The 23,693-nt window shown below is 39.4% G+C and overlaps 1 protein-coding gene across 1 annotated transcript in view; it reads right to left on the bottom strand.

Moving 5' to 3' along the window:
* Positions 1–23,693, bottom strand: part of LOC149179699 (uncharacterized) — a 334,331-nt gene that overhangs the window by 234,522 nt on the left and 76,116 nt on the right. The window contains exon 2 of the mRNA XM_089418039.1: positions 2,166–2,219. Coding sequence (XP_089274165.1) covers positions 2,166–2,219 — 54 coding nt within the window. The remainder of the gene's footprint in view (positions 1–2,165; positions 2,220–23,693) is intronic.

The raw sequence follows: 23,693 nt of genomic DNA, 5'->3' as shown, positions 1-23,693 counted from the left end.
AATTAGGACGCAATAGAACAAAACCTAGATCATCAATTTATGACAGCCTATATTTTTCTTGGATTCCTCTCTCCGAGAGGTGTAGGATTGATCTAAAGATCATCTAATAACGACATGTAAAAATGAAGATATGAATTTATTTGTATTATTGGCCAATTGTCAAGGTCAACCAGCAAGTAAACAAGCATTCAAACCCCCAGCTCATCCTCAACATTGCATATAAAAGGAGGAGACCTCAAGTCATTTTATCATCATCTCATCTTCACACGTCTCTCTCTCCTCACTTGATTGGGTACGCAAATCTGGCAGCTATCTCTCACACGTGCGAAGGAAGGAGGACATTTTTTGTTTGACTGCGCTGACCAGTTTGACCGAATTGCAGAGGTTGTTTCTTGGGCTGCGTTGACCAGCGTTGACCTCCTTTTGACTGCAGATTGGGTGAGGCATCTTCTCCTTGACAGGCCGCAGATCTGGGCACTAAAATCGAGGTGATTTGACCTCTCATTTGACCAGCATTGACTGCCCTAGATCTGGCCACCATTTAACTTTCATTGACCAGCATCTGACTGGACTTTTTAGGACTGTTTTGGACTGTTTGCATTCATTTTTGGAGGCCAAAGTTGACCGGGTTTGACCGAGCTGCTTAGAGGAAGAATTCTGCCCTTGTTTGACCAGCGTTGACTTTTCTGGTTAGGGCTTTTCTGCTACTGTCATAAATTATCAGATTTGTAATTTGTACTATCTCTCTCTGCTGAACTATTGAAGAATGTAAGAAGAATTGATCAAGGGTTCCCCCACATTGGGGTTTGTCCCTGGCTGGTGCCACATCTTGTGTCCTCTTGTCTTGGCTTGTCTTCTATTGTTTATGTTTATGTTCTATCTGCATTTTACTATCATGCTGATGTGATTGCTAAAATGGATATTGATATTGGGCTAATAAATAAATTGAAGTAAATTTCTCTTAAGCATAGAACATACCAAAAATTAACATAAATTCTACTTGTCCAAATGTTATGCTCCTATGAGAGATATGATTGACCTCTCCTAGTCTCCATATTATGCCTAGTGAGTGGATCTGATTTGATCCCTCCTCTTCAAGTGGTTAGGGTATATGCTCCCAATACCAAAGCCCCCTTGACTAGATCAGCTAGGGTGGATTACTTACCCACTTTCATGCGGGCTCTCACCCAAACAAGCTCCAAGACCTCAACTCAATAACACAAACAATAATCCAAATATGCATACCTAAGGAGTGAGCTCTCATCTCCATTATTAGTCATGAACTATTGGAATACCATGGGTGAATTCTATGGATCTTTTTCTTCTTTTATTAAAGTAACTTATAATATTCTTTTTCCTTAGTCACTTTTTAATTAATTAATTCCCAAATATTACATCATTACTTTTTAATCTATAGCCTATGGCAATGGCTAGGCTACTGAGTTGGTCTTTATTCCTAATGCTCGAAAAAAGGGATATCTCACCAACTTAGTGAAGTAGGTACAATCTCGACTAAGTTGGATTGATTCAATACCAAGCTAGCTAAGTCAATATGGAGTGAGGTCAACTTGAGCAACTCGACTAAGTTCAAGTTTGAGATGACCAATATTAAAAACACCAATTGTAACATATATTATAATGCAATATTGGAATGTAAAGTATCATGATTCAGATGAGATATCAGCAACTGTGCAAGCATCTCTCATGTAGAAGAATTGATCAAAGGGACCTAATGCAGTATACAATCATTCAAGTCTACATTCATGATGACTCATAGTGTTGGACTTAGATGGCATTTTCAAAAAGATACTAATAGTAAATTAAATGATAATAGTTGAAATTTCATACTTACTCTTGAGTCTTAACATTCATCTTATTTTCAAAATCATGTGGCCTCAAACTTATAATTCTATTCAACTAGACATTGTCTCTCCCCGTGTATGCATGTAGCCTATCTTATAATGATTATCTACTCTATTGAGCATTTGAAGCCCAAATCAATAAAAAAATATTTTATGCATCTACAAAAAGATGGGAAATAGCAGCATCATATACCTATCATTCAAACATTAAATTCCAACCCCACAATTAGGTGACAAAAAAACAAGTATAACACAAATAGCTTGTCTCTTTGAGATTTCTTTCTAATATTCTACTATAGTTACCTTGGAAATCAAATGTAGAATCCGATGACAAATAACCAATGTTTTTCCTGATCCCTAGACAATGGAAATTCAAAACATAAGTTGAAATCCTTATTAATGTATTCTTAAAAGAGGACTAACTCAAAGCAATGAAAATCTACATATCAAAACAATGCAAAAGCTTGAAGTTCTCAACACTTTGCACACAATACAAGAGGAACATCCTTCCAATAAAAAGCCCCTACGGAAGTTACTTGATCTTTTGAAATGGATACAATGTTCTTCATAATACAAGCATAAGTGGATAAACTTGAATTTAAAGAATTGAACTCCAACAATCTAGAAACTAGGTGATAAATATATTGCGAACAAAAGGGTTATTTTCTAGTTGAGGTGTTAAATCCAATAATATAAACTTCAAAATCGAGGAAGCAAATTCAACCTAAATAATATGTCCCTTCATAAAAAAATCTAAGTTGGCTTCCTTTTATAGTGTGTAGAACAAAAATCACATCTCACTTTTTACTATCAAGTCTTCACTCAAATTAAAATGACTTCGTATAAGCATATTCAAAATTGTTGGTAATACAACATGACGCAGCTTGAAACAAACCAAAAAGAGAACCTCTTAAAGTCATTATAGACATGATGTTTGAGTAGTAGGCTTCTATTATTTGAACATCCTCCTAAAATCATAAAATCACAGATTTCTGATCTAGACATAGTGCAATAAGGTATTGCCTAAAGTTACTTATAGAACCATAACATTGTAAAGACTAGTTCTTCATACCATGCAAACACAAACATAGCCAAAACAGAGAGGGTTATAGTATTTCATAAGCAATGCATGCCAACTGAGTCAACAAAGGGAATGTGAAGATCAAGTCTAGTAGTTATATATGTAACGAACATTCCCTATGCCTATAGGTAAGTTATATAGCCATCCTAACCCTCTCAATGGAGACCAACCCTCCAATAGTAAGTGGTAGATGTTCATTACTACCTCATCAAATAGGTAAACAACTTGTCAACAATTCCACCACAACATCATATTTTTTTAGGTACAAGATATCTAACCTTAATACCAAAAGCATTTTACATATAAAATAGGAATAGCAATGTAGGGCTATTGTTTATATCTCATCCACTCCTTCACACTAGCTAGAAGTCGAAATAAAGGTCAAATGAAAGCACAAAAAGTGACGGAGATGACAGCACAAAAACTGAAGGAGACGACAAGGGAGATGGAAGATAAATGCAAAAGACAATACCCATTTCTATTCATGTGTTGTAATCATACTAAAGATGGTGTTCCCTTTTGGTGGGGTGGATGTAATAAATTATAGCCAACCTTCATGACACAACACAAAAACAAAACAAAAAAAGATAATATTATTCATATCCACAAGTGACCAAAAGGGTAGGTCAATGGGACTTAAAAAGTACAATAGTAGTGATAAATAGTAGGAAATAGAAGCTAAAATTTAAAAGAGAGAAAAAAGCTATAGCAATAGTGGAAGCAAAATTAAGTGATTATATCCATCAATACAATGTGAGAGTGACCTACTCAAAGTAGTGGAAATAGAGGCAAAAGAAGAGGAAGAAGAAGAGGCCTTGAGACCTACAAAGGTTTAAGACACCACCATAATGGAGCAAGAAAAGCCAAACTACATGTCTATTACAAAGATGGTTCCTATGCATTATCAAAGGATGTCCTCAAGAGAACATCTAGCATCAAGACGACCTAGCTAGGAAATCCTCAGAGAATTTCTAGAATATTGTGATGAAACTCTCACAATACTCAAGGTCACTAGGAAAAACCTGGATATAGAGTGCTACATGATAGTGATAAGCGACCAACCCAAGCATGATGATAGTATGTGTTTCCCTCTCAAGGGAAACTACTCCCAAACAACCTTCTCACTGGTCTGACATCACTTCTTGCATAAGCCCTCCTACTCATATCTTTCAATTCACACTTGTTCTTTCAATTCTTCCATTAGATACATGATGATCTAGCCTCACATCACTTACGAGTTCTTTTGAATGACTCAACCATGGTATATCAGCTTATTTCTCTTAAACTCAAATCATTAATGCACTTTGGTTTAATTTGTTTTACTTCAATTCTTGTGCTATTTTCTTTTGTATGGTTTCAATACTTAGACACGGTGTTATAACTTTCGTTGTGACCCTAGTAAACACTAAGTGTGATCTAATAACACTACATAACAACAACAAAATTATCATTTTGCCTTGCCAACCCATGGGAGACATAATTTTGCTTAGATAAGTGTCAATAGGTCTTAACTCAAGTAGTATTGTTGGGGATATGTTTGAGGTAGCATACTTCATATCCTAACCATACTCAACAATTCCCATCTTACCCCTTCCACTTCCATCCCATTCACAAAAAAAATCATTTCTACTCATGTTTGACTTGCCTATGCCATTCATCAAGCTCCAACCAAACAAATGAAGAGCAATCAAACCTAAGTCAAATAAATCCAAAAAAGGCTAAAGGTGAAGAGCAACCAAACAAATGAAGAGCAATCAAACCTAAGTCAAATAAATCCAAAAAAGGCTAAAGGTGAAGAGCATGAAAGATAATAGTTAAAAACAATAAAGCTAGAACCATGCCATCTCATGAAAACATCCTTACTCCTACATCCAATGCCAAATAATGCATATCTAAACAAAGGACTAAGAAATCAAATAAAGAACAGCATTTGGTGAATGGCTGCTATCCGAGGGACAAAACATTAGAAAGTCTTATGAAAAGAATTAGGAAAGTAGCGGAAGGGTTCTCTTCAATAGCATATTTCCATGTTCTTTGTGATCTCAATAAAGATGCAAACTTATGTGCTAATGAAGGGTGTAAATTAAGATTGGGAGATTTAAAAATCAATGGCCGAATCAGGCCCTCTCTTATTCCTTAAAGATAAATGGATTGGCATTACACAGTTATGAAGGATTGCATTATCAATCAGTTATAATATGACATGTAAATTATGTTTTTTGGTGTGTCAGTTTTTTAAGGTACATATCTACAAAACCTCGTTTTTTTGTTGTCGAGTTTGGAGTCCCTCTGGGAAAATTTGTAGTTTGGCTAAATAAGAGGGCTAGGGAAAAGATTTTGAAGATATAGCTATGTACTACCCAATGTATTTGTCGCAATCCAGGCGCAAATTTGCTTATAAATACAAAATTATCATTTTGGTTATAACAAAAACAAATCAACTAAAGGAAATACAAAATGGGGTAGTAAAACAAAGTGTCGAGGTGGTAACTCTAACCAAAGCTCAATCTTAAAGCATATATGTGTAAATAATGAAGGTTCCTAGCTCTTTAAATCTAGTTGGAGAAGATAAAAGACCCTTACATCATCACATATGGCTTTAAGAATCAATACATGAAGTTCCCCTTCCCCTTCAATAAGTTATCCATCATATTTTCCTCTAACTTAGTGATTTAGGAAATACCTCTTGTCTCAGGATTTGTCATATGTAGTAAGGGTTAAAATTGTCCTCCTGTGGTAAAACTTAGGCAAATGTTAAAATAGATTTATGTCATGTTGTTGCTAGAGGACCCACTACTATAAGTCAACACCTTGTGTTAAATTTCCATGGAACTTTGCAACTACTTAGTAAGTAACTGAAAAACAAGGCAACCAATACTAAAACATACTCGACCTTCACTAAGATACAAAGTTCTTTAACAAATAAGCAACAGAATAAAACGCAGAGATAAAAACACTGACACAAATCCACATAATAATTTTCTTGGGAAACCCAACTGGGAAAACCCCTTTCTTTGTTGTAGTATTTTTATTGACAGAGTTTGAGAACTTTGATCTCTTACAGGGCAATTTATCACACTGATAACAATCTAGTCCTCGTGATGTACTAGTTGGACTCACCTTGCAAACACACTTGATCCAGCTCCTATTTCCTTGCGGCTTACTTAGCCCTATTTCCTTGCCTCGATCTCCACTACCTGGCCCGAATTCATTACACACAAGTCCCCGCTGACTAGCCCGAATTCTTTATGCATAGGCCTCTTATTCTCTAGCACAAATGGCCTCCTATTCTTTAGGACACATCCCCTAACTCCTAACGCATGTTTTCACAAGAAAACCTCTTCAACACTGCATATTAGCTCCTGCAAAGTACGTACTCACAGCAAGGATGAACTCGCACAAAATTGTGCTCTCTCACAATCTAGTGAGTTGTGTCTTGTCACAATCCTTCGTGACTAAAACAACTTAATTATTATTGTGCCTTCATCCTCCTTTTATCACTTTGATCCATGCTAAATCTAGCAAATACAAATTTAGAACAATGGTTGTGATTGACTTGTTAATTGAGTTTAACTGACTCTCTAACTTGTCCTTGCCTCAATTAGAAATTGAAGCTTCCAACTCATCCTCTTCTAAACTTGAACTGCCACTCGATCCTGTAGTTAACTGAGGGAGGCTCCATGTGATTAAAGCTCCATCACTACACATGAATTCTCCATCTCCATGAACTCTTCCACGGGCAAAGGAAAGACAAACTCGATCGTTTTGGCTAAGGCACAAACCACAAAAGACCTTCTCTCACTACACTCTTCAAAACTCCCTCTTAGCGAGGAAGGTACTTTTAGAAGAACCTCGTCCACTTGGATCTATCTCCAACACTACCACATTTTATGTTGTTGCAGTTGCTCCCTCTGAGCTGGAAGACTTGCTTGCTTTCTTCTACGGAATCCGATTTGAAGACCTATTCTTTCCAACCATGCTCTGCAAGTCTACCACCTCAGTCATAAGTGCCATGTACCCCGTGTATCTCGGTGGTTGCTTCTTCTAGCTGAAGGTCATACTGAAAGACCCAAATCTCTCCCGATCTCCCTTAAACAACTCTTAAGCCCACTTGGCTCGAACTCTCCCTATACTAGGAGTCACTGATTGAGTGGATGCCTCCTCTCGCCCTGGGCTAAGCTCCTCATCATCATGCTAGTCGACCCAACTACCAACTAGCCTAGACTCAAAATGAGATATTGTCGAGGCTTCATCTAGAGTAGCTCCTTCTCAGGTACTCTAATTTGCTCTTGCGTTAAAATTTCCCGCGTGTTGAGAAATCCAAAGGGGGCAATTAATCGATTTCTCTTATTATGACATTATCTAGTGATGTTTTCATTATTATTATTAGTTCTTTCGAATTATCTTTTCTTATCATCAAGACTAATTCCAAGCAACAAATAGAAGAAGACACAAGATGTAGGCACATAGCCAAGGCAAAACCCCACTCTAAGGGAAAACCCAGCCAAAATTCTTCCTTCAGTAGATTCAAAACAAGATGTGATGACCAAGACCCTCACAACTTAGACTCAAGACTACCTCCATCCATCAAGTCAACCTTGTCATGTCAAACTTTAGTTCTATGGTAGTTTATTCTTTGCTCCTATAGCAGACAACCTTCTTCACACTTGTATCTTTGAAGAGATCATCTTTGCAACCAATCCAAGCTCCTTCATCCACTGTGATACCGAGACTTGTCCACTGTGATAGCACCACTGTAATAGCACTGAGTCATATCTACTGTGTTAGCACCATTGTAATAGCACCAAGTCACTGTCATAGCATCATTGTAATATCATCGAGTCCTCTGTCACTGAGGTGCCACCGAGACCTTCTCACTGTGGTAGCACCGAACCCATTTGTTGTGGTAGCACCGAGATATCTCCCCTGAAATAGCACCAAACCATACACTGTGACATATCACCGAAACTTTGTCTTTAATCTCCACTGTAATCTACACTTTAGCTCAGAAGGTATGCCGAGAATACCTTTGTGATTTATCTGAACTTGTGTACTGTGGCTAGCCGAAAAACATCTCTGTAATTAACCCGAGTTTTCTATGATAATATTGATGCGAGGATCTTACATTCACGAACAGTTGTGTCTCCTTTTAAGGTTAGGATGACATGAGTTCACTTATGGAAGCCGACTTGATGGAGATTCTTTTTGAGGCCGACATCAAGGAGACTTTGATGGAGGAGGAGTTTAAAATGACAAGATATGGAGGAGGAGTTTAAAATGACAAGATAGACTTTGACTCAAACAAATAATCCTAAAGCCTACAATGGAGGCTTGACCTATGACAATTGACCCAAGCATGAAACCCATGCTTTAACAAGCCAATTCAATAATAATAAAAATTATTTTTGCTTTTCTTTTGACAAATATATTACATTTTAACTCAAGTACAATTTATGAAGACCGAACCTAGTTACATTCTTCAACACTCCCTCTTAACTAAGGAGGTATTCATATTTACATATAACCATAGAGGTACATGGAAGATCTCAAAACACATCATCTACAAAGAAGTTTAGGCACCGCAATGCCATGGACTAAATTCCAGACCAGGGCAATCTATCCATTCATCTCTCAACAATTTAGGCATCACAATGCCACGGACTAGATTCCTGACCAGGGCAATCCATCGGGTGGGACTAAAATGGACTCAAGCTTTCAGCCTCTCTAGGTACCATCAGGCTTACTTACTAACCATCAACACAAGGATCCAGGTGTGCATCTGAGGTCAGAGCTTTATGACCAACACCACCCTTCCAACTTTGGGACCTAGACATCAACACAATGTGCCGGCCAGATGTCCTCAGAAGCAATGCTTCACTCACAAAGCCTCAACACTTCTTGATCCAACAAATCAAGGACAACAAATCTCTCTCGATCAAACTGATCGGTAACCAACATGCTATCGAAACCTTCGAGAGATTTATATGTACAAACACAACCCCAGTCAATAATATACTTTCACATGTACATAATCAAATACAAACCTCTGGGGTCTTTCAAACAACTTGATGTTTGTTAGCAATATATTTTCTAACTCGCTGCTTGATTGTTAACAATACACCAGATTCCTGAATGTAATATATATATTATTAATTGATAAAATTTGAATGATGAATACAAGGTTGAGGCGGTGCTCCTTTAATAGGAGTTGACTGGCCATGCCTAATCAGAGAGACATGTCCTTTGGGACTAATGTCTCTTCATTTAACTAATTAATTGTTAATTAATTGACTATAATTAATCATTTATTTATTTAGATAATATTTTAACATTTTAATAATTTTATGAATTTAAACTCATAACATTGCCTTCCCCTTAAAACGCTTTGTCCTCAAAGCATAGGTAGGTTTGGGTGTTGATGAAAAAACGTTATGATTCCCAAGACGAGTCTTCCTCTAGTAACCTCTTCCATTTGATGAGGTATTCCTTTATTGTCTTGGACCGTAAAACCTTTTCTCGGGTAGCGAGAATACCTTCAGGTTCGAGGACTATTCTTCCTTCTTTATCGGTCTCTGGTATTTTGTTTGTGCTATTTGGTTTTGCCCTAATACTCCCTTGAGACTTGATACATGAAAGGTATTATGGATTCAACAATTATCAAGTATCTTTAAGCCATAAGCTACGCTACTTATTTTTTTGATTATCTAATACGGCCCATAATATTTAGGTGATAATTTATTCTTCCCTTGTTGTTTTAGTGATAGTTGCTTATAAGGTTGGAGTCTAACAAAGACCCAATCTCCCTCCTCGAACTCTCTTTCAGAGCGATGTTGGTTGGCTTGTTGTTTCATTATATTATGAGCCATGGTTAGATTTCTTTTAGTAAGTTGACGATCCTTTGACTTTCTCCTAGGTGGTCTTTAGCTGTTGGTACCCTGGAATCAAGGAGTGCAACGTTTTTCCACCTGGGTGGCTCATAACCATATAAGGCTTGGAAAGGTGTCATTTTAGCTGAAGTATGGTATGTGGTATTATACCACCATTATGCTAGGTGTAGCCACTGGGTCCATCTATTTTGTTTATCTGTAATGAAGCAACAAAGATATGTTTCCAAGCATTTATTAACAATTTCGGTTTGCCCATTTGTTTGGGGATGATAGGCTAAACTCATGCTGAAGGATATTCCTGCTTGGTGACAGAATTCCTTCCAAAATTTGCCTTTAAACCTTACATCTCTATTGCTGACGATGACCTTAGGAAAACTATGTAGTTTGTAAATATTTTTACAAAACACATCAACGATTTGTTTAGTTGTGTCATACTTTTTAATAGCCATAAAGTGGGCATATTTAGTAAGCCTGTCGACTACTACAAATATTGTATCCTTTCCATCAGATGCAGGTAGTCCTTGAATAAAGTCCACCAAAAGCTCTTCCCACTTTTGATTTGGAATGTGTAGTGGATGTAGCAACCTTGGGGTTGGAACATTTTCGCTCTTGCTCCTTTGACAAATATCACATTCTGCAACATATTTCTGGATTTCCTTGCTCATACCCTTCCAATAGGGTGATTGTCGGATGTTGTAGTAAGTCTTGTAGAATCCGACATGTCCAGCTGCAGGTGAATTGTTAGACTCGTTTAGTATTCTCACCTTAAATTTGGATGTGGGTGTTGGGTAAATTCTACCCTTGTACCATAATATATCATTCTTCCACTCGAAGTTGGTATACTGACTGATATTCTTAATCATGGAGTCACAATCCTCATCCTTGGCATATTCAGCTCGTACTTCGTCCAACCATTCAAGAACAACTATCATGGCAACACATGTTGTGTGGTCGTCATCCTTACATGAGAGTGCATCAGCTACGACATTCTCCTTTCCTTTCTTACGCAATATTTCTAAGTCGAAAGCTGACAACTTCTCCATCCACTTCTGTTGTTCTGTTGATAATGTCTTTTGCTGAAGTAAGCACTAAAGACTGTTGTGGTCAGTTTGGATTGAAAATTTACTTCCAAGCAAATACTGATGCCACTTCGTTAAAGTGTGTATGATGGCGAGGATCTCCTTTCGGTATTTTGATTTTATGCCTTCCCGTTTATTAAGTTTCCTGCTCTCAAATGCTATAGGGTGGTTGTCCTGCATTAATACGGCTCCAATTCCGAACCCAGAAGCATCACATTCGACTACGAACGGTTGGAGAAGTCAGGAGTCGCTAGCACTAGTATGGTTGACATTACTTCCTTTAAATTCTCAAAACACTTGTCTGATTGGTCATTCCACTAAAAAGCATTCTTCTTTAACAAATTGGTCACGGGTGTTATTAGATGTGCATAGTTTTTTATAAATATTTTGTAATACCCAGTTAGACCTAAAAATCCTCTCAGCTTGGATACGTTCTTGGGTTTGGGCCATTCTTTGATTGTCTTGATTTTGTTGGGATCCACTTGGACTCCTTCCCTGGATATAACATGTCCTAGGTATTCAACTTCCTTTTGCCCAAACGTACACTTTGATAGCTTGGCGTAGAACTGGTTCTTCTCCAATACAGACAATACTTCTTCCAGATGCTTGAGATGTTCTTTCCACGTCTTGCTGTAGACCAGAATATCATCGAAGAAAACCAATACAAACTTTCGCAAATATGGGTGAAAAAGTTCATTCATAGTTGCTTGGAAGGTGGTTGGCGCTTTTGTTAATCCAAATGGCATAACCTTAAACTCATAATGCCCTTCATGAGTCTTGAATGTTGTCTTTTCGACGTCTTCTAGTCTTACTCGTATTTGGTAGTAGCCTGATCTTAGATCTAATTTGGAAAAGTATTCTGCACCGTGTAGTTCATCTAGCATTTCATCAATGAACAGAATCGGAAACTTATGTTTAATAGTGATTCTGTTTAAACCTCTGTAATCTATACATAATCAGAAGGATCCATCCTTCTTCCTGACCAATACTACGGGTGCAGCGTATGGACTTCTACTTTTCGTAATGATTCCATGCTTCAGCAGGTCTTGTATTAAGCGTTCTATTTATGTCTTGTGGTGATGGGGATAACGATATGGCTTAACGTTTACTGGTGTTGAGTCTGGTTTGACTTTGATAATGTGTTCAATTTGCCTTTGAAGCAGTAACTGCATTGGTAGATCTTGAAAAACCTTCTCGCATTTCTGAATCAAGGATGAAATTTTTGATGGTTGGTGGGTCCCTTCTATCGATAATAACTCCAACTGCTCACATTGTGCGACAAATGTTGGTGCCCCCTTGCAAATAAGTTTCTTCATCTGCTGAGCATAGATGACTTGATTTGGTGGTGCTTGTAACCCAAGAAAACTATATTTCCTTCCATCCCACTTGAATTTAATGAACAGCTTTATGTGATTTGTTGAATACGTGCCTAGTGTTCGAAACCATTGTACCCCTAAAACGACATCTACTCCTCCTAGTGGAACTGTATAAAAACATAATTTCATTGCATATTCGCTTAATTGCAACTTAACTTTATGGCATTTGCCTACTCCATCTATATGTTTCCCATTTGCTATCAGGTAAGCAAAAAAGTTCAGTGTTTTTGCAACATTGACATCTACGAAGTTGTGTGTACTTCCTGAGTCTACTAGAACGATAACGCTTTGCTTCTTGATGTGACCTTTAAGCTTCAGTGTCTGTGGTTGAGCTATCCCTGTGATGGCTGCTAGGGAAATTCGTGGCATATCTTCTTCTGATTCTGGACTAGGGTTTTCATTTTCTTCATTGTCCTCTTCGTCAGAGCTGTCTTCTGAAGATTCCTCTTCTTGTTTAGCTTCACAATTGTACAATTTTTGTGTTGCGCATTTGTGTCTTGCATAATACTTGTCTCCGCACTTCCAGCATTTGCCATCCTTTTTCCTTTCGACGCTAGATTGTTGTTTCCCTTCATTTTTCAATGGTGGTGGAACGTACCTGATGGTGTTCTCTGACGAGGGTTTACCTGCCTTCCCCTTGGAATGGTGCCTTGTGGAGTTTATATTTCCGCTCGATAATTATGGTCGTGTGCCTGGCCTCCTCAATGGTTTTGGGTTTATGCAATTTTAATTCTTTGCAAATGTAATCTTTAAGGCCACAGCGGTACATTTTTAACAGCTCCTCATCTGAGAACCCTCTCTGCCTTATTGCTGATACTTCCCATTCATGAGTGTATTCACTCACTGATCCTTTTTGCTTCAGGTGAACGAATCTCTCGTAAACCTCATCCTTCTCGTCATGAAACCTTTTTAGCAGGGTGTTTTTAAAGTTTTGCCAATTGAACGAACAACCCGTACATTTAGATGACCACCACAAAAACCAATCGTATGCTTCTGCTTCTAAGTAGTTGGATGCAGTCATGACTCTTTCTTGCTCGCCGAGTGGAGGGTTCGCTAAAAAAATGGCGTCCATCTTATTTACCCATACGACGGCGCCCTTATAGTTCTTACCATCATACTTAGGTAATTCATTTTTTATTTTAAGATGGTTCCTTTTGGAAGATTTAGTATAATATTGGCTTCCTTCGAAGTGAATTTGTGGTATTCGCTGCTTCTCATGCCTCAGGAACTCATGCTTTGGAGAAGTCTCACCTTCCGGAGTCTTGGGACTCTGTGTAGCTGAAGGTGGATCAGTCTCTCTAAAACGCCGGCTCATCAAGTTTTTTAAGTAAGAGATATCGTTGGCCATCTGGTCCTGCTTACTAACTGACTTCTCGACGTTATCTAAGCGTTTATTTAATTTGTTGATGTCCTCTTGAATTTTTTTCATATCGTCATTGTTGTTGCTTGCCATTTTGTTTCGTTTTTTTCTTGAAGACCCATTTTTTTAATTATTATATATAGATATATCTATATATAATTAAATAATTTAATTAATTAAAATATATTAATTAATTAAATTATAATTGCATAATATATATGTTATATAATTATAAGTTACATATTATACATATACATATATATATATAACTTATAATTATAATTAAGTTAAATTAAATGTTAATGCCAATGTTATCGAACGACGAGTTACGCTGCTGACCCGAGTCATAACTGTTGACTGTTGATAACAGGGCCACGGCTGTTGACGGCTCTAACCACGAACACATCGTTGTCAGCTGCATAAAATTGTTCCATGGAGTACACGACGCCTAGAACCCCGCAGACGACACAGTGGGTGTGGTCATCCAGCCCACGGAGCAAACGCCACAGAAACCTGTCACGGCCTAGGGAACTGCAGACCACGGTGATGTATCGATCAGTTCGTTGTGTCGACAATGGGGTAGATGCAGCGGAAATGCAAATGGAGGCAGTGGTGTGGGAACGACAAGGGCAGGTGTGGAGTGGTAGACGCGGAGGAAATGAGGAGGCCCACTGGGCCTAACGACCAGCAGGGTGACGTGGGGGATGTCACCAGATGTCGTTGGCTCTGATACCATTGTTAGCAATATATTTTCTAACTTGTTGCTTGATTGTTAACAATACACCATATTCTTGAATGTAATATATTATTATTAATTGATAAAATTTGAATTATGAATACAAAGTTGAGGCGGTGCTCCTTTAATAGGAGTTGACTGGACATGCCTAATCAGAGAGACATATCCTTTGGGACTAATGTCTCTTCATTTAACTAACCAATTGTTAATTAATTGACTATAATTAATCATTTATTTATTTAGATAATATTTTAACATTTTATGAATTTTATGAATTTAAATTCATAACAATGTTGCTTTTCAACACAGTAGGACTATCAATCGAATCTTTGATAGAAGATTTCTCAATCATACACTTTCCCTTCCTACTTCACATGCAATAACATATCCTTCAAAATGTATTCTCCAATCAAGGCTATGCTATGCCCTCCCTCTCAACCAAGGAGATTTCTTCTACCCATGCTCCCTCTTAATCTCAGGGAGATCTCTTCTATCTAGGCTCCCTCTTAACCCAAGGATATCTGCTTCTTCTTATTGGAGAATCTTTCATGGCTTCCATCCTTCTTATCAAAGTCATTCATATATCATGCTTATCACATCAACTTTACTTACGATCATCTTCACCATCTTGAAGATGATGTACCTGCACAACTTAGATAGCAAGTACAACCAAATCTTATAGAAGCATGAAGTTAGCCATATCAAAATCTTATAATAACGGAAGCATTAGACTTTACAAACACAATCAGCAAGAGACTATATTTCAACTTCTTGCCCAGGTTTAGTTACAAACCCTAAATCACATCCACAGCTCATCAAGATATCAAACTTATTATATCTAGGGTTTCAATATTCTTTCAATGACATGACATGTTCTTTCATATAGTAGACCCTAAAAACAATTCAAACAAGCAATGTGTCTAACAACTATCGGAATTCATATGTTAGACTCCTCACTAGGATTTCATACATATCCTAGATTTGATATAATCAAAACCAATCACAGCTTCAATCAATAACATGAATAGCTTCTACTAGGGATTGATGTAAACCCTAGATTTTCCATCTACAAATTCTCAGCAATCACTATATAGATTCATAAATTCTAGATGGTTATACATACTAAACAGTTTAACTACTACTAGGGTTTAGCTGCAAAACCCTAGATTTCCAAAACAGCGTCATCCTAAAATATCAAACTTTGACTAGGGCTTGTTTCCAAACCCCACGACTTATGACCATTAGTAATTAGATCAAGCACACATATCTAGGAATTCATTATCAAGCATAAGCACATCATATGTCAGGGAATACATTAGACATATACTAACCTAGACCAAGCCAGGGTTTCGTCCAAATGGACACATATACACCTAGGGTTTCAGTCCTAAGATCTCACTCTAAAGACATAACAAGAGTTTTGCTTATAGGCCCAACCAAACCCTAAAGATCTAGGGTTTCATAACATAGCAAAGCAACCCTAATAAGTTAGGGTTTTTATAATCACACCAAAACCCCAAACACGACATCATCATTAAAACTTGAAAATAGCATTTCCCAATAACCCTAAGCAGGCTAGGGTTTCACACATTAACATTAGCATACCCTTAAGTTAGGGTTTCCAGAGAACCTATCTAGGGTTCTGTAAGAACTATCAAGAATGTAAGGAGGGTAAATTTACTTAGCGATGAATCACCCTCGACAAGAATATTTATGATTCAAGACAACTAGACATAACGATGTTAGTAATGTAATGAAAATTACAAAAATAAGATGAACATACCTTTTATATTAAGAGAGTTTTTATAAGGTGTATAGTCTACGACATACCTGGAGATTGACAAACCTTTGAAGGATTCCTTAAAGTGTCTTCTTTGTATTGAGCCATGATCTTTTATACATGTAATACATACTTACAAGCAAAACATGTGGTACCAAGAACATGATTTAATTTCTCAAGTTAGATATTCTACCTAATCATGGAGGATGGAATCCTATGATATTGAAAATCAAGTTATTCCTTCTTCCAATCAATATTAGGGCTTTTGCTTGACATCCTAGATTACTTATTAGGATTAAGGTTCTTATATGTTATCTAGGGATTACATTCTTTTTACCCTAGACTAACTATAAACTAGGACCATCTAAGATTAAATATATTACAAATCTAAAAGCATACCTTGTATTTACGTACCTCTCATTAGATAGCTCATTAGACTTATTGCAAGTGCATCTTGTTGAGTACAAAATACTTACTTGATTTCCTTAAGTTGGTTCCTTATGCTTGTACTTGATAGATCTTCATAGGCAGTTGTACCAAGTTCCATTCCTTCAACGAGTGGAAGATAGAATATACTTTTTTGCTACTTTGACCTTATCATTGCTTCAGCACTTAGTGCTTCAACTATAAACATATCACTGATCCTGAATCCTTCTTCTGAAATCTATAGCGAAGTCATGACTGTGACTATGACTTCACCAAAAAACTATGAACCCAATTTCTGAAGTGATCAAGTTGTCTCATTGTAGCTTACATCACATTGTAATCCTCATTTTACTTATGAGATTATATGTACTCAATGATCGAACTTGTCTCCTTGTGATTTTCACCGAAACTGATTTGAACTGTCTTGTTGAGGATAGTACTTACCTTATACTTGTGATACTAGATGTCTCGAGTTCATCACTGCAACTTTTACGAATTCCTCACTGAAATTTGGTCTGAACTTCACTTGTTTCTGTGGATTATATCACTATCCTATGGAGCAAAGTTACATTTATTCTAGACTGCGAGATCATATAACCTTTCTCTCTGAAATGATTTGACTTTTTCACTGTAAATTTTTTTTTGCTCTCTGTCTCTTTGAGATATACTGAAATCCTCCTTCTTCTTCAAGGTGTCTTGAAAAGACTGAACTAGCTCTCTGTAATCTTAATTCTATAAGCCTAGAGATGTCCTTAAGCTATGAACCTTTCACTGAGAATATTTCAAAGATGCATAAGTAATCTTCAAGCTGCCTTTGATCATGACCTTAGCTCTGATACCATGTTGAGAAATCCAAAGTGTGGCAAGTTAATTGATTTATCTTATTATGACATTATTTTGTGATGTTTTTCAATATTATTATTTGTTCTTTCGAACTATCTTTTCTTATCATCAAGATTAATGCCAAGCAACAAATAGAAGAGGACACAAGATGTAGGCACGCAACCAAGGAAAAACCCCACTCTAAGGGAAAACCTGGTCAAAATTCTTCCTTCGGTAGATTCAAAACAAGATGAGACAACCAAGACCCTCACAACTTAGACTCAAGACTACCTCCATCCATCAGGTCAACCTTGTCATGTCAAACTTTAGTTCTATGGTAGTCTATTCTTTGCTCCTGTAGCAAATATCCTTCTTCACACTTGTATCTTTGAAGAGATCATCTATACAACCAATTCGAGCTCCTTCATCCACTGTGATAGCACCACTTTAATAGCACTGAGTCTTATCTATTGTGTTAGCACCATTGTAATAGCACCGAGTCATTGTGATAGCATCATTGTAATAGCACCGAATCCTTTGTCACTAAGGTACCACCGAGACCTTCTCATTGTGGTAGCACTGAACCCATTTGTTGTGGTAGCACCGATATATCTCCCCTAAAATAGCACCAGACCATACACTGTGACATATCATCGAACTCTGTCCTTAATCTCCATTGTAATCTGCACTTTATCTCAAAAGGCATGACGAGAATATCTCTGTGATTTATCCGAACTTGTGTACTGTGGTTACCCGAAAAACACCTCTGTAATTAACCCGAGTTTTTTGTGATAAGATTGATGCGAGGACCTTACATTTATATATATAGTTGTTGTCCATTGAAATAGCCGACATATATTCACGAACAGTTGTGTCTCCTTTTAAGGTTAGGACGACATGAGTTCACTTATGGAAGCCGACTTGATGGAGATTCTTTTTGAGGCCAACATCAAGGAGACTTTGATGGAGGAGTTTAACATGACAAGATAGACTTTGACTCAAACAAATAATCCTAAAGCCTACAATGGAGGCTTGACCTATGACAATTGACCCAAGCATGAAACCCATGCTTTAACAAGTCAATTCAATAATAATAAAAAATCATTTTGCTTTTATTTTGACAAAGATATTACATTTTGACTCAAGTACCATTTATCAAGACCGAACCTAGTTATATTCTTCAACACCATAGAGCTCTGCTCTCCTCAACCATCACTTCTCTCCTCTAAGAACTTCCTACCTTATTGCTCAAGGTTGCTCCTGTCTCAACCTGTAATAAGTACAAATTCTTCTCCCTTACACCTATCTACTTCTTACATCCAAGAGCTAAGTGTTCGAGGCAAGCCTTACCTCTGCAGGAGATGAAATCATAGCCCTTATCCTCAAGGGTAGCTACCGAAACAAGATTCTGCTTCAAGCCTGGAACATAGAGGACATCTCTGACATGAAGAGAATTACTTGACTCTCTCTAAAAACTAACTTACCAACTCCTCTAGTTGTATACATACCATCATCTCCTAGCTCAATTTGAAACTGCATGTCCTTCTCCTTTAGGTGGCTAAAATACTTCTTGTTCCCGATCATGTGGAAGGATGCTCTTGAATCAATATACCATACACTATTGTCTACCAAGCTTGCCATGCAAGCAATCAATGAGAAATCTTTCTCGAACTCGGCAGAAAACACATCTACCTCCGTTGATGCAGTTACACGATCCTTCCTAGACTCCTTTCGATTAGGACACTTGGTAGCATAGTGCCTGTTGCCGCTCAAACTAGCAGGGGACCGAAAGGGCAAATGTTAGACCAAGGGCAACAAATGGAGACTCAGCCCATTGTCACCTCAGCTAAGGCTCCCTTCTATTTACAGATTTTCACCAATGGGAGGAGACTTGGTATATTATGGAGTCACCAATGAAAGATAAAGCAATAGGTTGATATGAAGTGACGCATCTAATCCCTTTCCAGAAGAGATTGAAGAATAAAGCTTGCTTGCTTTCTAAGCAAAGTACAATGCAGTGATGATAATATCGGCGATATATCGCCCAATATCAAAATATCGCCAAGAAAATATCGCAATATTTTGGCACCTGAAAATATCGCGAATATCACGAGACGATATAAAATATCACTGGGCCGACTGAGCCGCCGCTAGAAAAAGGGAAATTTGCCTTTTTTTCATCATTTCGGTTTTTGAGTGTTGGAGAAGGAAGGGGAAGAGCTTTGTGGTGGTCGTCAAGGAGGGATTGTGTCATGTCCCTTCTCAAACACATTTGTAACAGGGTGTTGCTACAAATGGAGGGGCCACCCACATGCGAGTTCGAATTGGCCCATTCGAATAGCTTGGAGGGAAAGTCGAATAGGTGGATGGAGGGACCCACAGAGGTCCAAGGAGTTATAAGGAGGGAGAAGCTCTCATTTTGGATTCATTCTTACAAATTGCAATCAAAATTACTTGACTGTTCACTCTGTTGTTTCGCTGAGTCAACCAGTTGTTTAGCCATGAATCTCTCAAGCAGGAGATTCAACCTCTACTTCGGGGGACCATCCGCGCCCGCCCTAGAGAGGCAATTCCATAAATATTTCAGGAGTTTCGAGAGTGTGTTACAGCACTACCATTCAACGACAATAGGGAGTGCGTATTTCTGGCTAGCTGGAGAATATGCAAGGGGAGTTTGGAGCTATCAATGATCAAGTATTCGCCGAGAGAGTTAGAAGATTGGGAAAGCAGCATACGGTCAGCCTTTCTTGCGATTTTGAATCCAGTAGAGCTAGCATCCCAGGAATCCAATTTACAGTTACCTGGGCCTGCACAAAGAGCCATCACTAGGCTCACTTGGGAGTTGGAGGAAGGAATTGTAGAGCTGAAGCTGGACGGGAGAAGTAGGAAATCACTTGGAGGGCCATTTGAGGAGGATTGCTAGAGTTGGGAGAGCAGAGATTGACAAGATCAGTCACAGCAACAAAATTCGAAATTGGAGGAGGGCCAAGCTATGAAGGGTCAATTTTTGAAGGTTGGAACCAAGGGAAACCCTTTCTGGGTTTTTCTGGGATTTGGGCAAAGATTACACTCCTAAATTTATAGAATTTTTTGGGCAGATCCAACGGGTCAAACAAGGGTCCCAACTCATCCAGCAGCTAGAGGAGCCAAGGGGAATTTGGGCCAAAATTCCGAGGTCAACATTTGGCCAATTCCTTCGTGGGTTTTTCTGGGTTTAGGCCAAGGAGCAAGGAGCTGAAATCTCATAATTTTCTGAGCATGGGAAGCAGTGATTCCAGCCCTTCAAAGTCAGCAGACATAGCAATTTTCTGGGGCAGCGCAATTCAGTTTGGTGCAGCAGTTGTAGCAGCCTTCAATTCAACATTTTCTCACCTGAGTTTTGTCATGCTTGTCCATTGAGACAAGCCCAGGTGCACCATTCTATTTTACTATTGTCTTTGCTCTTGAAGAAGTATTAAAATGGCTCAGCAGTTCTCTATTTCCAGTGTTTCCATGGGTGCTTAATGTATATTTCGTTTTTTTGATTGCTGGATTGTTTGCATGCTTTGTATATCACTTACATTCCTGTTTAGGAACATTACAGTGGTATCAGAGCCATAATCTTGGCTCGGCCTGTGGGAAAGATTAGAATCGAACAACATGGCAGTCCCCTAGAATGAGGTGGCGAGGATACAACAAATGATGGTTGAGGTGGGGAAGAAGTTGATTCATTCCTTAGTTGGGAATCCGGACATGATTGCAACTGATGTGGAGTTATTGGGGGGAAACTGGAAGGCATACCAATCATTAGGTCATGGCATTCAAGCGTCCCTCTCTTTTTGGGAATTCTGTGAACTAAGGGGTATGCACAAACCAATGGAGATCCAGTGGGATTTTGCAGGGATGATGAGAAATATTAAGCAAAAAGATGAAAGAGTAGTTGAAGGGGCCATGGTTGGCAAAGAGATAGTTGAGCATACACCCATTGATGAGGTGTCATCCATTGATGAGGTATTCGGGGTTGTGACCGAGTTCTCAGGTGATAATAATGCACCACAGGTTGGTGAGGTGCCGGAAGACAACTCCATTGTTGTTGAGCCGATAGGTACAGAGGCCTCTAGATCTATGACGGAGTTGCCAGACAACAGTTGCCTACAGCTGACTCGTGAGCATATCGTGCATATTGGGTTGTCTATGGAGGAGCAGTCGAAGGCTCATGTCAAGCCCGTGATGGAGGAGGATGTGCAGCCATCCCTTGGGCTAGCCATTGATGAGGGGCAGCATAGAGGTCACGCGTTGGGTTTTCAGCACAGTGCACTTCAGAGGCCCACTGGCAGGGTCTATAACATTATCAACCCACCCTTATGCGTTGGATTGAGGGAGGCCGAGTTGTCTAGATGTACTCAAGGGGGTGGACAAGTTAGCATGACTGAGCTGAGCATGATACCATTTCAGCTTGGAGGACTTGTTCCTTCCACAGAGGATTACACATTCGATCTCTCCTTTGGGATTCGATGGCGAAAGGTATTGAGCTGGTACTCGATGGAGCAGGTTAGACGGTTGGATACATCCATGGCCACATGTCAACAGAGGCCATGGATTACCAGAGGGACTCAAGGGCCGGACTGTTTTTGGGATCCAGGTGGGATTTTCCATCACATCATAGAGCTGGTAGGTGATGGTAGTAGCTACGGGATGGATTTGACGCTTGAGCACACCCACATTTTCAGATCTCCATCAGAGCCCCAGTCAGCACTAGTGACAGGATGGTTTGATAGGCGAGCAGACAGATTTCATGAGTTGTCTTGGCATATTGACAGTGCGTGGAGTCACAGGGTGATTAGCTTACTCTGGCAGGAGCTGGTAGGAGGAGGTGGCATCGACAGGCTATCAGATAGGGCATTGTATGGAGAGAGTGCTCTCTTACTAGCATATGGGACGCAGGGACTATTGAGGATAGGCGCAGTAGTGTCATTTCCGTTAGCATGTGGGCAGTCAAGCCGCTCAAGCCTTTTAGAGCAGATGGGGGGATGTAGCCCACATCATGGAGGGCGTACTAGCAAAGAGGTTGATATTTTAGCCGATGCAAGATACTGTATGTTACAAGGTGGTACGACAATGGGCAGTGGTACACAGGACTACACAGAGTTATGTCATAGCGTTTAGTATTATGTAGAGGGATGCACTCTGATGCATACAGACCCAACGTTAGGCCATAGCATCTAGGGGTGTGGGGCTATGGCGCAAGGAGCAGGGGCCTGCAGAGGAGCATGGAGATGCAGGGTGGTGTGTCATAGTATGTTGGACTGCGCTGTGGAGTGGGAGTGCCTCACATCGCATTGAGTACATGCAGGGAGTGACAGGTACAGTGACACATGCGAGACCTAGGCCAGTACAAGATGGCATAGCCGTAGCCGAGTGTATCCAACGGTGTACAGGGGTAGGCCATGGTGTACAATGGCATGTCCAGGAGTACAGGTATGATCGATGGCATGCAGGGATGTATTGTGTTGCACAACGAGGTCATGGAGTGTTGCCTCCAGGGAGACCCTTGGACGTAAACATCGGGCATACCTTTGGGCATAGTTCACCCAGGATCGACGGGGACACAGATGAGCGATACTTGATGATATCCGCGGCGACTCAGACACCTGACCCTCTTCTACATCCCCCACGGGCGCAGTCAATTTTGCTGTCGACTTTTTGCACTTGGGGCATGAGCCATGGGGGACGAGGAGCTCACTTGAGATATTTGGGTGAGACACAGCACACTAGGGGGAAGACTTTTCAGCAGGGGTGTTGGGTTGGTGCGTCAGTTGACAGCCACAGGTTGGGGGATGAGGTGATCATCTATAGGGGTGGCATATCGTTCATCACCGAGCCTACGTCTAGGGATCTAGTCCCAAGGGAGACATGTGTCACTCTTTTCTCAGGGCATGTCGAGACCAAGCATGAGCAGAGGATAGCGGTTACAACTGAGGTAGTTTCCCAATATGTGTCCGGGCTCCAGACCTTATATTGGCACATTATCAAGAGGGCAGATGGCAGACCCAGGGGAGATGGTTGGCAGGGACAGGAGGGATCCACATACCCTGAGTCGATTACGAGTATCAGATACCCATATTTTGGTTGCATTCAGGGGGTAGCTCTTTGGCACACGTGGCTTCCAGCGATCATTGGTACTACACAGTGGTAGACACAGGGCAGATTAGCATGCATCAGATTAGCCCACGATATATGGAGCCTATATAGTGATCACATGCAAGGACTAGAGATGAGGGCCAAATGGATTCCATCGATTGACA

The sequence above is a fragment of the Pinus tabuliformis genome, chromosome 3_2 (genome assembly GCF_031772625.1).
Source record: "Pinus tabuliformis cultivar Carrire ecotype Pingquan chromosome 3_2, CPIR1, whole genome shotgun sequence".
NCBI classification, from domain to species: Eukaryota; Viridiplantae; Streptophyta; class Pinopsida; order Pinales; family Pinaceae; genus Pinus; species Pinus tabuliformis.
The sequence above is the reverse complement of the archived record's forward strand: the minus strand, read 5'-3'. Positions and strand labels throughout refer to the sequence as shown.